At 43.7% G+C, this 15327-nt stretch overlaps 1 protein-coding gene across 1 annotated transcript in view; it reads left to right on the top strand.

Annotated features, from left to right (window-relative positions):
* The window catches only part of RLIG1 (RNA 5'-phosphate and 3'-OH ligase 1), a 202751-nt gene that overhangs the window by 52704 nt on the left and 134720 nt on the right, over window positions 1-15327 (top strand). Inside the window, exons 2-3 of the mRNA XM_078678878.1 lie at window positions 2126-2243; window positions 2812-2907. Coding sequence (XP_078535004.1) covers window positions 2126-2243; window positions 2812-2907 — 214 coding nt within the window. The remainder of the gene's footprint in view (window positions 1-2125; window positions 2244-2811; window positions 2908-15327) is intronic.

Genomic DNA, 15327 nt, shown 5'->3' with positions numbered 1-15327 from the left:
TTAAAATCAGGATTAGAGGTTGCTGCCCCTGGGTACCTATTCCTCTCTTGACAATTATTTTGCCACCTCTAAACCACCATGAAAGCCTAACAGGAGATCCACCTCTACATTGCGGTATGTCTCCCCTTCTCGCATGTGCACAAACATGAAAGTAACTAGACCTGACAACGTCGCCCTCCTAAACCCTGCGATGACTCTTTAGAGGGATCGGAGCACATAAACTGAACTCTACTTAAAACTAATTGGTGGAGCCCCCTAGATGTTACACAGACAGAGCGGGCCAATTCTATACCTACTAGCACCCCTTCCTTCTCTCTTTATCTACCTCTATCATTTATTATATGTCAGACCATTCCACTTAAGGGCCCGTCGAAACATCATATGTTGCTTTTCTTGTGCTCACAAACTGTTCCCAACCATCCAGGTCTGTACGCTATAGAAATGTATATCTCAGATTGGTCTTTTGTATTATTAGACTCTTTTCTATTTTGTTTGCTCTTTATTGTTTATGAAAAATGCTCAATAAACTACTCCTAAAATAAAAAAAAAGAAGCATAGACTTCAATACTCTAAACTTGCCTTTTGCAGATCAATAGAAAATGGCCCGTCCCTATGCAAACTCATTAAAAAAAACATTGTCCTCATATACCAAACTTCACTGAACAAAACTCCTCTCTGACCAAGGGACAAGATTCCAAACAGTTGGAAGCATAGAATTAGTGCAGATCTCCATCTGTAACAACCTCAAACACCATAGTCTCGAATGGAGTTGCCGCATTACTCCTTCTGGACCGATCATCAGCATTTGACACCATGGAATACCAGGTACTCATGCAAAGCCTAGAAGACAAATAATTCAAGGCACTGTCTTCAAATGGATAAAGCCCTATCTCAACCAAGAGAGCACCAATATTCACTTTATTACCCCACAACTCCTCCAAATTCTGCTATCACTCCCCTTCTATTTTAATATTGATCTGGCACAACATGCTGACTTTATCAACTCCTTCAAACTCACCTACTGTAACTATGCGGATGATTCCCACCCACCAGCAGACCCACAGAAAAAGGTGTAAACCTCCTTCTGTGCATGGCATAGTTACATGCCTCTGCATCAAGCGTGGAGCACATCTCTAGGCTCAAAACAATCCAAGCATAGCCCACTTCTCAATCAACACCTTCATCCAACCATACACAACAAAGCAGCTTCTTATTTGGCCTATTTTAGTGAACTCTGTAACCCCGTCCAGGGGTAGTAGAGTGCCATAGAAAAACTACAGTAAAATAAGATAAACATTGCATTTTTCACAGGGCTAGATATTGCCATCCCTCCTATAACTGCAGCTGCGTTCGCCTAAATTTGAGTCCTCCCAGATACAGCATTTGGGGTGGCGGGTCTCTTGGAGATGAAGTGACGTGTCCAGAATTTCAGATTCTGTAGGTTGTGTAATATTTCTTCATACTCTGGTCTCTCAGTTCCAAAGTCGTCTGCTCAACCGCTAGACCACGCTTCAGGTGACTTTCAGCAGTTTATTTGCCAAGGGCATTCTCTCTCCCTGCCGCTGGTCCAAATTCTAAATGCAGTGTAATCAGAAGGGGGAATCAATAAACTTTAGGCCACTTTCTCAGTGAAGAATTTTACTTAGATGGCAGCATGTGCTGCTTGTTCCCACAACACGCCATGGGAGTTAAAATATGAGAAAAGGTGAGACATGCACCAACCATTAGCAGGCTTCGATTTTTGAGTAGTACAGACAGATGTCAATGCAACACAGTGGGAGGATTCAGACCTCACAAAGTACATACGACAGATTATCTGACTGTGCTAGCGCTGTCCAGGTTCGACCTGAAAAGAGATTTTGGTCTTTGAAAGCATAAGACGTAGGTACATTTTCTTTCCTTTTTATAGACTTTTGCTATTATTCGGCATTTTAAATGTGCTAATTTGTAGATGTGTTTGTGTTGGAAAAATTGCAGCAGGTACTCCATACATTCAGCACAGAGCAGAATTTTCCCCTGTATTTGTTAGCAACTCATCCAGGTACTTTTGTTCTTCCAGTTTTTCCACGCTGTTGTTTTTTTACTACTTAGTTGATTTGGGCATTAAAAATGTAAATCTGTTTAGCCTTTTAAGGTTCTGGCAACCGAAATTATAAATCCAAAGGCACAAGAGGCCGATGTATTCAGTGCCCTTCCTACTGAAAAGGTGGATGGAACCTGCTGCTATGTGGCACCTTATAAAGGTAAAATGCAAGTGATTGAGTGGATGCAACTCAGTTGTTATTAACATTTATAGGCATTTGTATGTGCAGTATTTTATTTTTTAAGTATTTTTATTCAATTTTCAGAACAGTACATGTCCTGGGTTACTTCCAGTGAATAAGTATCCGTCATAAGAAAAAACCCTATCTCAATGAAAACCACTTAATATATGTATGCAATCACTGTAAAGAAAATACAAATACAAATAAAGACAGTGCAGCATCAGTATTATCGCGTATCAGCACATTGCGATCACTTAAGTATTGTACGGGTGGCTATGGCAGTGTCTGGCAGAACCCAATGTATGTGATGTATTTATATGTATTTGCATTTTGACTAGTGCCTCTGTGACTTTTTGTGACTGGTCTTTGGTTCGCCAAAGTTTGTTCTGCTACACCTCTCAAGAATGGGCTAAAGAGAAGTATACTGACTGCCTGCACGCAACCTTGACAACATACACACAATATGGGGGAGAATATACTAACCAGAAGTAACTATTTTGTGTCCGTGTTTCAATCCATCATTTCTAACTTGAATTTTTGCTAATAGGACAGCCGTACCTTTGGGCTCGTCTGGATAGAAAACCTAACAAGCAAGCTGAAAAGAGGTATAAAAGATTTGTCCACGCTAAACAAGATTCAAAAGGTTGGTGTCATTTCCTTTTAGATTCTGCATCTTTCCAATAATTAACATATTTTTCTTCTTTAAAAGATTGTTTGACTTTGTCGAACCTAGCGTTTCATAAAATCCTAAAAACCAAGTCGTTTATGGAGGAGAGGTAAATGGCAAGAGAGTTCTTACTAGCTCAGTTTCCCCCTTCTAGTTGCATCTCAAATAAAAAATGTCCTTTTTGTACGTTGATGCTTTATATATACTTTGAGTTAAAAAGTATCAATTTCCTTCCAGAATATTTGTTAGAATTTTTTTTTCTTAAAATGAATTGGAGGTATTTTGATGAAGTATACTTTGTGCAGTGGTGTTTAAAGCTCAATACCCGGCAAAGCAGATTTTTCTGTATACAGAGTGTGGCGAGGCTACTTACTGTTGTACTGTGTAGCTTGAGCTTGATGGCAGTGGCAACCGTGTTCAAACTGTTCAGCCTTTAAAGAATAGGGACGGTCGAGGATGGCCAATAACTGATTGACTAGACTTGGCTCCCCTTCTGCCTCGCATTTTCTGCCATTAACTAATGGACTAGGCTTGGCTCCCTTTCTGTCTTGCATTTTCTGCCATTAACTGATTGACTAGGCTTGGCTCCCTTTCTGTCTTGCATGTTTTGCTAATAACGGATTGACTAGGCTTGGCTCTTGCATTTTCTGCCATTAACTGATTGACTGGGCTTGGCTCCCTTTCTGTCTTGCATGTTTTGCTAATAACGGATTGACTAGGCTTGGCTCCCCTTCTGTCTTGCATTTTCTGCCATTAACTAATGGACTAGGCTTGGCTCCCTTTCTGTCTTGCATTTTCTGCCATTAACTGATTGACTAGACTTGGCTCCCTTTCTGCCTTGCATGTTTTGCTATTAACGGATTGACTAGGCTTGGCTCCCTTTCTGTCTTGCATTTTCTGCCATTAACTGATTGACTAGGCTTGGCTCCCTTTCTGTCTTGCATTTTCTGCCATTAACTGATTGACTAGACTTGGCTCCCTTTCTGCCTTGCATGTTTTGCTATTAACGGATTGACTAGGCTTGGCTCCCTTTCTGTCTTGCATTTTCTGCCATTAACTGATTGACTAGACTTGGCTCCCCTTCTGCCTCGCATTTTCTGCCATTAACTAATGGACTAGGCTTGGCTCCCTTTCTGTCTTGCATTTTCTGCCATTAACTGATTGACTAGGCTTGGCTCCCTTTCTGTCTTGCATGTTTTGCTAATAACGGATTGACTAGGCTTGGCTCCCCTTCTGTCTTGCATTTTCTGCCATTAACTAATGGACTAGGCTTGGCTCCCTTTCTGTCTTGCATTTTCTGCCATTAACTGATTGACTAGGCTTGGCTCCCTTTCTGTCTTGCATGTTTTGCTAATAACGGATTGACTAGGCTTGGCTCTTGCATTTTCTGCCATTAACTGATTGACTGGGCTTGGCTCCCTTTCTGTCTTGCATGTTTTGCTAATAACGGATTGACTAGGCTTGGCTCCCCTTCTGTCTTGCATTTTCTGCCATTAACTAATAGACTAGGCTTGGCTCCCTTTCTGTCTTGCATTTTCTGCCATTAACTGATTGACTAGACTTGGCTCCCTTTCTGCCTTGCATGTTTTGCTATTAACGGATTGACTAGGCTTGGCTCCCTTTCTGTCTTGCATTTTCTGCCATTAACTGATTGACTAGGCTTGGCTCCCTTTCTGTCTTGCATTTTCTGCCATTAACTGATTGACTAGGCTTGGCTCCCTTTCTGTCTTGCATTTTCTGCCATTAACTGATTGACTAGGCTTGGCTCCCTTTCTGTCTTGCATTTTCTGCCATTAATTGATTGACTAGGCTTGGCTCCCTTTCTGCCTTCCATGTTTTGCTATTAACGGATTGACTAGGCTTGGCTCCCTTTCTGTCTTGCATTTTCTGCCATTAATTGATTGACTAGGCTTGGCTCCCTTTCTGCCTTCCATGTTTTGCTATTAACGGATTGACTAGGCTTGACTCCCTTTCTGTCTTGCATTTTCTGCCATTAACTACTGATGGACTAGGCTTGGCCCCCTTTCTGTCTTGCATTTTCTGCCATTAACTGATTGACCTGGCTTGGCTCCCTCTCTGTCTTGCATTTTCTGCCATTAACTGATTTACTAGGCTTGGCTCCCTTTTTGCTTTGCTTTTTCTGAAGTAAACAACGTTCCATTACATGTTTTGAGAATCTTTTATTGAATTATGTGAAAAAATATGCAGATTCTCTAAACGCAAATCTCAAAAGAAGGCACCGTAAATGGAGCAGCATCAAACGCAGTAACTTCTTAGACATGCCACAATAACAAATTCCAAGAAAATCTCAAAGCCTGCAATTTGTGCTCGACTTTCTTATTATACATTAACATTGTTTGTTTTTTTTAAAAACCTTTATTAGCATCAAAAGGATATACAAGTCTAGGCCTACAACCAAATCGGCCGGCCGCAATGTGTAAAGCAATCAGAGGTTCCAAGGCAAACATTACAGAATCAATCAGCAAGAAGCATAGGCAGTACAATCGTAAAAAGGGGAGAAGAGACTTAGGAACCAGAGGGCCAAGACACAGGAGCAAAAAAGGTTAATTTTATAATATGGGGATAAGGCGTACGACAGGCTCACTTTCAATATAGAGACGTCCGAAGTCCCAGAACCAGCCTCAGCGTCAATAAGGGGGTAAGGGGCCGCAGTACAGGAGAGACAACACAATGCACACAGGAAGATCAGGATAATTGAGACATAATCGACACCTGAGCATTATCATCGTCACATGCCCACCACCCAAACCACAGCTAAGCCAGAACAGAGGGATCGGAGAAACATCACATCAAAACTAGCCCGTCATAGTGACCTCTAGGAAAAAGGAGGGAGGGGGGCGGGGAAGAGGAAAAGAGGGGGAAGAGGGGGGGAAGGGGGGGGAAGGGGGGGGGAGGGGAGGAGGACAAGGTGGAACAATGAGAAAAGGAAAAAAGAAATGAAATATAAAAACGAAAGAAAGAAGACACGTCGACACAGGCGTCCCGTGGCGGGAATACAGGAGACAACAGGAGTATCAGCACCAGTGAGGGTACAGCGATCGAAAAGAAAAGCAACCGAACCATAAAAGGAGGGTTAACGACGCCACACACCCCACCCCGAACACACCACGGGAGGCAGGGACAGACGCGGCATTACGAAAAGGAGATACAAAAGGGCCATAGAACCATAAAACAAACAACAAATGGAACTCAACCCACCCATCCCACCCTGCACCCCTGTAGAAGGCTATGGCCTACCCTTCAGACAGCGTGCCTGTCGCCCTAAACCAGAACCCGAAATATAGCGAGAAGGAAAGAGAGAAGAACGAGACAAAAAGAAACAGAAACGGTAATAAGAAAACAGGAGGGAGGAGCATAAGAACAGAAATCAATATGGTCGGCCGCCGCCCTCCGCCCAACCAGACAATCGCAGCAAAAACAGACCAGGACGACACCCCATCAAGCGCCATAAAACGTACAGAGGAAGGGATCTCCCACCGCTCCATGTGTACAAACAACTGCGCCACTAAGTCGTATACCAAGAATCAACCAAGAGTCGTGCATATCACCCCCATCCCTTCCGAACCACAAATCCCACCCACCACATGACAGTGTAAAATGAGATACTAAATACAAGACCAGCATACAATCGAAAAAAGTGGTGACTACCATAACAACATGGGGGGTAAATCGGTCCGCAAGGGAGCAGAAGTCCAAACAGAGAGTTTAAATGCATCAGCAATCGCAGCACGGATGATGAAAAACAGGAGTTCAGTTTCGCCGCTGGGGAAGGCGAGGGGGTCTCTGTGATAGACAAAGGCAAATCCATCGGAGCAGGTGCAGGCGGCAGTCCACCAATAGTTCCAGGCATCCGTGCCGGACAGGGCCGCGGCACAATGTCCAAGTCCCCGGGGTCAGATTCTCGAAAAACAGGGAGCTCCAAAGTCACCGGCACACAAAACGGTCTTCGATCAGCGGCAGCAACACTTGCAGCAATCGAGGGGGGCAAGGCAATGGAGTCACTGAAACAAGAGGGCGGCAAGAAGAAACGGCTGCTCAAAATGGCGGCAGATCGTGGCGGACCCACAGGGACATCGGGGGCCAGGGATGCGCGCAGGGATCTCAGAGCTTCCAGGATATCTCTGACCGTAAGCTCACGCTCACCAGACCAGACCCCCGCGCAATTAGGCAACCCAAGCCCGCCGCCACAGGGCGATTCTTGTTTCAGAGGGTCGGCCGCCATTTCGTGAAGTCAGCCCAGTCGCCGCCCTCCACGACCCCCGAAAAAACAGTTAAAAAATGTAGGACTTTACAGAGCTCCGGGGGTCCCAGCAATGGCAGCCTTGGTGCCGAAAGGATGTCCGCCCAATACGGGTCCCCGCCTACACCAGCACCGGCGCCCCCAACAAGCAGAGTCCGGGCGCAGAGGACCAGGGCCGCCGGACAAAGCAGCAGCGGCGGGGGGAGGACCCCTTCACAGAATCAGTCCCCGGTGCATCTCACCCACATCAGCCGCGCGGTCACCAGGGCAGGCCCAGATCAGGATCGCCGGGAGTTTCGCACAACGGCTCTCATCATTGGTTCACGCTCTCGGCCGGGGCCGAGAGCCGTCGGATCCCACAGGCTAGGTCCCGGTCTAGGTTCCACGGAGGCCCCGATCTTGCGGAGGGCACAACTTCGGAGCCGCTACACGTTGAAATCTCCGGGCCAAATGGTAAGTACAAACAAGGTGTTCCGTTTCCAATTCCCCGATAATGTGTCGTCTCCGGACAGGATATTAGACAGGATACACGATCAGGCCGGAGGGCTGCGGGAGCCGAGCTAAAAGGCGACCATTACGCTCGCGAGCTTGGCTCCTCCCTACATTAACATTGTTGAGTTCTAAAATAAAGTTAGTACATAATTGAGACCAAACACTATCATTAAAAAATGTGCAGTAAACCATATAATGAATGTGGCATACATGGACTTTAGAAACTACCAGCAGAATAGAGTCTAGATCATAGTAACTGCAACCACAACATTGCGTATTGGATAGTGGAGGAAACTTGATTGTTAGTGTATGCGAAAAGAGGCCTCAGTCTTGTAAAGAGCAGAGACCAAGCGTCCACAAAGCCTAGACTAGCTAATACCTTGGAGTAAAAAGAGGAATCCTCTACTTAACCTCAGTAACATGGCAGAACTGTATATATGTATGTGTGTGTTGTGCATTAACCAAAACATCATTGTAGTTAAGAAATGCACAGCAAAATTATTGAAAAACTCAGAAAACAAGTTAATTATTCAATGGACACAAACAAATCAAGTAAATTCGATTTAGTATATACAGAAAAAAAAGAAACTGGGATGATATCTGTTTAAAATGCAATATTTTGGACGCAAAAATGAATACAACAACCAGGTTGCTGCGGTTTTCAAAAACTGCATAAGGGGGCGTTAGTTCATCTGTTTTTGACACTAAAAGCATTGCCCCCACGGCACAATAAAAGTTATTGGTAGATGCTGTCCTCTAAAGACAGTTTCACTAGTTTCTAGCAGCAAACGTTTTTGGTTTAAAAGTAGCTGATAAATAAACGTCTTTCAGTTATTCCCTGGTGCTCTAAATGCCACTATACTACCAGCAATACTCTTTGGACACCAGGCCATGAGTTGAAGTTGTTCTGTTTAACCGTTTCTTGGCAGCGGGTGACACAGACAACAGCCCTGCCAAGCACCACACATCAGGGGTTAGACTATCGCATTTTAGTGTTGTGGTCCGCATCACCGCCCTAAAATGCTAAGTCATTTGTAGTGCCTTCTTGCAGACCAACCGAAACGGGAGCGCCGACTAAGAAGCACTCATTGAGCGAGCTGTGCGGATCGCATCCTGCTCTGCCAGAGTGTGTGAATGATTGCACTACTGCATACTGTGCAGTGCTGCCCTGGTACACAGTTGAATTAAAAGTTTACATATGCCAGGTAGTCACAGGAGTGTGGGTCCGGTCTTGCCAGCCAGGCCTGGGGGCTCAACTGCGCCTTGTGGCTGCAGCATACATCACAGCAGCTGAGACCGCCCAGGACAGCCACAGCGGCATTCACATGACGTGATATAGCATCACGCGACTGCAACAATAGCAGTGTGTCCATTATTTGCAGAGACAGGAACTTAAGTCTCTCTGCGCAAGCGGGCAGCAGGTATGATTTTTTTTAGTTTGGCAGCTACTGCTTGCACCACTGCTGCCTGTGCCACTAGTTGATTGGTGCCTCATCTTGCTGCCCGACCAAACCTGTAGGCGACGAGAGGTTGCACAGCCAGTCTTCGCAGCGGCTGCAGGAGACTTGCAGTGGCTCACTCAGGTATGTATGATAATATAATTACGTATTGAAAATATTTAATTTATGCCTGACTGAGCCTGTAGCTCCTTGATCTCCTGAGGCTGGTGCGACGGCGGGCTGGGCTTTGCTCGACTGACTCAGTAATTATAGATTTATTTGCAGCTGAGATCCGTGTTGGCGCCTCATTCTAGTTTGTCGGGTCCCATGTGGGACAGAGCCTGGCCAGACTCTGTAAGGTGCAGCTCTGTGCTTGCTAGGCTCTGTTCCAGCTCTCTCTTCCTAGCACGTCTTTCCCTTTCTATGTTTCTATCATTCATGCTCAGCTGTGATGAGATTTGATCCCTACTTCAAAGATGTTTCTAAAGTCGACAAATGTTAGTTGCTCCTCAAGTCCAAGCAATGACAATGTAGTTCATAAGGAGATGTGTGGGTTCATTTGTTTGGCTGTTTGTGCGCCTGTTACTGTTAGGTCGCAAACCTTGTCTGCAGCAAGCATAAATGCCAAATACCCTGTGAAACACTTATACAGCATCTTTACACATAAGAATCTGCACGATTTGCAAATGTGGTTCACCTTTTTAGGTGTCTGATTCGCTAATGGAGGGCACTTTTATTTTGAAGTCCAGACGTGTTTTCTGTCCTAGTCCAGTACTGGAGGGGTGAGTTTCCTCTCCAGTCTGGCTGACAGACACGGTTGAGCAGTCTGACAGCTCAGAATAACACTGGACAGGACTGGAGTCTTGTGCCACCCCCCAGGATCAGCCAAAGAACTTGGAATACAAGCACTCATCCTCACAGATACTCCCTAGGCTCTTTCGGTGGCACTGGCTAGAAGTTAATTCAAAGCAAACACAGTAAAATGGTGGCCGGAACACTGACAGTTTTCAGACAGTCACCCCCAGTCACTATCAGATCTAGGTTGAATAAATCATCGTTCTTTTGCTAACTTCGCCACCCCAGTTCAGACCTAGCTATATGCAAATCAGTCCTGACCCTGTTCGTCAGGGGAACAGTCCAGTCTTAACTTCCAAGCCATGTCTTCCCTGGACCGGAATCAAGTGTTGTGTTTCTATCTAGGACCCTAATTCGATATTCCCGATTTATGCCCTGATATGGTTATAATAAATAATATCCTTATAAAGGCATAAGAATCATATCCATATTTAGTAATAGCCCATGCAGTCCAAATACGGCAAGGCTACTCCCCTAGACTCCTAGAAAGTACAACGCGTTCTTTAAACAAACCAAACCTCCAGCAACCTGGGAATTCCCCATGCTTTTGTTTTGATTTGTCCTAGAACTCCTGCGAGCACTGAAAGAACGGCCATTTCTTAGTGACATCTTTTATTGACGTCTTATGTCCAATCTTACGTCAAACCCGGCACCTTTCAGGTATAAATATACCAACGTTGCCTTAAGCAAACACACAGTGGTTTGGAGCAGAGCGGCTATCTACTTGCCCGAGAGCCCAGCTGATGCGAGAGCCCACGGACGCCGCCCCTCCCTTTTGACGCACTGAGAAAGACGCTGTCTTTTTCTCCAGCCGAGAAAATTCCAGCTCCGGTGTTTCCAGCCGCCCTTGCGGATTGCTAGGATATCGAGTCCTGAGAGAGGATACCAGACCTCCTGCTTTCTATTACCCAGGTACGGAGCTGACTAAACCCTTGAGAGAATTCTTGATTCAGATTCCTTGGTAAAAACCAACTTAACTTAAACTGCTACTTACTTACTCCTTCCCACGTATTAGGCTTAGGTCAGGTACACTGGGGTAGGCTTAGATTAGAAGCACCAGTTGAGTACGTTAGTCAATGTTTTAATGTATGTATATATTTGATCTATTTTGAAGTATCATATGGCTAAGAAACCATATCCATGCTTATACAGTATTATTTGATAATACTACTTTTACTGTACGCACTTTACTTCATGTTAAGTATTGCAATTGTGGCAATTCATTTCTCTTGCATGAGAAAGAAGACTGCTCAATAAATAACACCTTTTATTGAAAACGCCCGTCTCTCTATTTCTCTGCACTCTGGTGAAACTAAGTATGCACGATTGACTGAGTGAAATAACTGTCTATTGTTTTCACACGACTCTAGAGATACACTCTTTATTCTGAGGGAGCAAAGTTGTCATGCTATATGGTTGTCAGAAGCTAATCCCTTCTTGTCTATCCAGGGAAGTTAAACTCCTCCTTGTTAATTCGAGAAAGTTTCTAGTGACCTCTGAGCTAGCTGGCAAAACTAATTAAGTCTAATATAGTCAGTAGAGACCTAGTCGACCTCAGTCCTACGTCTACACTGCTGTTTATATTATTCCAATGCGCAGAGCCTATTGGGAATATAGGAACTACACTACATGGCGCCCAACGTTTGGTAAGGCGATAATCTAACACAAGACACTAGAGTAACTCAGTCGTGCTTTTTCACACAGAACCCTTTTCCCCGTAAAAACTCCAAAAGACGTCTGGAGTGGGTAAAAGGTTAAAATCCGCCGGAACTTAGTAGGAAGAGATTCCTATGTATAGTTTTTGGTTTAGTCAACGTTGAAGGATACAGTGTTCCAAAATATCGAGCACCTAATCTTTGTTTCCTTGAAACTTGCTCTGCAACAAAACTTTCTGTCAGTAAAATGGTGGAAAGTGATGATGAAGCGGAGAGAGCTAGAATAGCAGCTCAACTCCTAGCGGATGACACAACTCTCCAAGAAAACGACCCGAATGCTATACTCATTCCGGTCAATATAAGAAGAACTATAACTATTAAACTTATAGAAAACGGACTGACATCATGAGGTGGTACAGTCATATTCGTGGTAGAGGCCCATGAATATCGGCAGACAGAGGTATTCTATTCATGGATACACTTTCCAGCAGCAAATGCTGTAACAAAAGAATTCCACTATAACAAAATAGAGGAACCTCCGGATGAATACACTCCTTTCGAGGTGGTTGAAATCCCACTAAATTACCAAGAGCACCTGCTCTGTTTTAAAGGCGCCCTAAAACATAAAAATCACATCACCAGGCTCGGTCCACTAGGTAGACCAGGAGCCACGTGGCCGGTTCCAGCCAGCTACACACCACATCCAGACATTGATAAAATGTCAGACCGGGAACTTTTAGCTCAGCTAAAACTATTAGTTAAAATACATAGACAATTGGTCCAATATGTAATGCGGACTTCAACAGTCCAACCAGCAATTAACATTCCACAGCTGACCCCCATCAGGGGAACACAAACAAAATAACACCACAGAACATACAAACATGTCTTGGTAAAATACCCTCAAAACGGGAAAAAATTCCATTCTGGTTAGCACAAATAATCACTCAAATAGAGGCAGTATTTCCTGATACTACACCTACTGAGAAACACAGAATTCTGACTATCTGTCTTCCAATGGGGATCGCACCACATGTGGAAGACTGTGACACTTGGGGCACAGTCTTTGCTTCAATCTACACAAAAACACATGGTGTTCTGTCTATGGCGGTAATACCAGATGTGCTAAGACAGATTCAAAATGAATACGGTCCAGAACCTGCTTTAACTCTGGGTATGAAATTACTGAAAGACTTCAAGCAGGTCCCGGCTATATTATTAGCCAACATAAAAGGAGAAGCAGCATCTGTGGCGATCCGCCAGAAATTTAAAGATACAGATATAGCAAAACAACCATTTGAACTTGCCAGAATCATAGAAAAATCCTATGATTACTAGGTAGAGATAGTTTGGGTGGTAAACCAGTAAAACCCCAACTAACTGAAAATCCTGAAAAAACCTTTATTAAAATAATCTAAATACTCCAAAAAAGAGTTGGGATGGAAATAAACAATCCACTCCCAGAGAAAAACGATTCCAGTCCGGAGGAAGGTCTCCTCAACGGAGAGAAAGATCTCCGGACAAAGGAAACAAGTCTCCCCAGAGGGAGCCCTCTGAGAAAAGATACAACCTTAGAGATAGGGATAAATTGTGAAAACCTGATAGATATCAAGATATTGATACACGTCCCTCTCGATCTTTTCAGACTTCCTCACAGAAATCGGAAATAAGAGGACAGTCAGAACACAAGGAAGAGCACGTCAAGTCCAAAGACAAAGAACCTGCTCATCAAAGTAAAAATTACAATTTCCAAGAAAGAAGGTAGCCAGTATTAAAATAATTAAACATGCCGAAGATACTGAGGACACAACTGAAAAACGGAGAGTGGGCTCAGACAATGCTAGACAGCGCAGCAGGAGTGACCATAGCTCGCAAGATCCTGATGAATTTTCTGGAGACAGTGGACACGAATGAATACATTCAGGTGGAAACTGCAGATACCAGAGTTAGCAAACCTCATAAAATATACGAAATAACATTACGTATAGAGGGGGACAAGACTAGGAAAGTAAGGGGTCTCTTTTGGGATAACCTTTCGAAAGGCTATGACATCCAGTTAGCTGAGAAAGACTGGCCACCAGAGTTTGTCAGGGAGTGCCCTCATGGCGAAGAAATGATTATGCCTGCCTTCTCAAATCATATTCCAATTCATAAAAAATGCACATTAGCAAGAAAATGGGCAGTGGCCCAAGCCCCTGCATTATATAAAAATCATGTAGGATGGGATGAGGATTCTCCTCCTCACAAAATCCAGTTAAAAAATCAACCTACTGCTTAAAGACAGTACCCAGTTAAACAAGAAGCTAAAAAACAAGTCAGGGAGATTTTAGATCAACTTGAATATCAGGGGGTGATTGAAACATGCACCTCACAAATGAACAATCCTTTGTTTCCTGTCTCCAAGCTAGACGATTCGTATCGTCTAGTTTTGGACTACAGACACCTAAACTCCTGCTGCAAAACATTTGCAGTACAAAACTCACACAGGGCAGCACTGATGAATAACATCGTGCGCAAAAATTATAAAACGGCATTAGACATCTCTAATGGATTCTTTTGTCAGAACATTGCACCTGAAAGCAGGTATTTGACCGCTTTCTCAATAATGGGGTCGCAAAAACACTTCTGTCGACTCCCACAGGGATTCAAGAATAGCCCAGGATTATTCTCAGCAAGAGTAACAGAGTTACTACAAATATATGATGATGAGGCATTATCTTATGTTGATGACATCTATCTAACAGATGATGACCTGGAGACACACTTGAAAAGAGTGAACACCATAATACTTGGTTTCGCAGCTGAGGGTTACAAATTCAACTTTAAAAAGTCACGAATTGCCCATCTAACTGTCCTGTTTTTAGGATATGAATTATCAAGTGAAGGCAAAAGCCTAGCAGACAACTTCTTAGAGAAGTGTGCTGTACTCCAAGCACCTAAAACGCTGAAGAACCTACAATCAATACTAGGTTTCCTGAATTTCGGAAGAACATACATTCTAAATTATGCAGAGAGGGTTAAACCTCTATGAATTAATAAAACATGATTTCAAACCAATAAATTGGACTCAGAAACACACAGAAATTTTAAGGCCATTGCAAACAGACATGTTAGCTAAAACTAAATTGCAAACTCGCGAAAACATACGCAACCTTGTAATCCGAGTCATCCCAGGAAGATGCGGATTCACGTACCTAACCTCTAATGAAGGAGAAACGGTACCAATAGCTTACAAATCACACTTGTACACACAAGCTGAAATGAAATTCAGTTCTACTGAAAAAATTCTAACTGCGGTTCAAACTGCTGTAGCAAAAGAAAGAGCCCTAGCACAAGGTAAACGAATAATAATCGTTACACCAGTACCTGCCCTAGAAGCAGTAACAAAAGCAAGCATTCCAAATGCTAAAGCACTACATCCAAGATGGATACAATGGGTTAATTCTCTTGCTGCAACAGACGTAATATACGAATTTGATCCTAATTTAAAAACACCAGAATTTCTCCAATATGAATGACCTCTGCCGACCGAAAACCTGCCTCTGGAACATTACGGCTGTATAATATATACAGACGGATCAGCACAACCCGCAGTTGGGGGTAAACAAGCTTACAGTGCTGCGTGAGCGATTGTTAAAGGTCGTTGGCACGAAGGAAAATTTAGACCACTGGTCACTAAAACCCAATCTCTAGG

The sequence above is a fragment of the Lissotriton helveticus genome, chromosome 1_1 (genome assembly GCF_964261635.1).
Source record: "Lissotriton helveticus chromosome 1_1, aLisHel1.1, whole genome shotgun sequence".
NCBI classification, from domain to species: domain Eukaryota; kingdom Metazoa; phylum Chordata; class Amphibia; order Caudata; family Salamandridae; genus Lissotriton; species Lissotriton helveticus.
The sequence above is the reverse complement of the archived record's forward strand: the minus strand, read 5'-3'. Positions and strand labels throughout refer to the sequence as shown.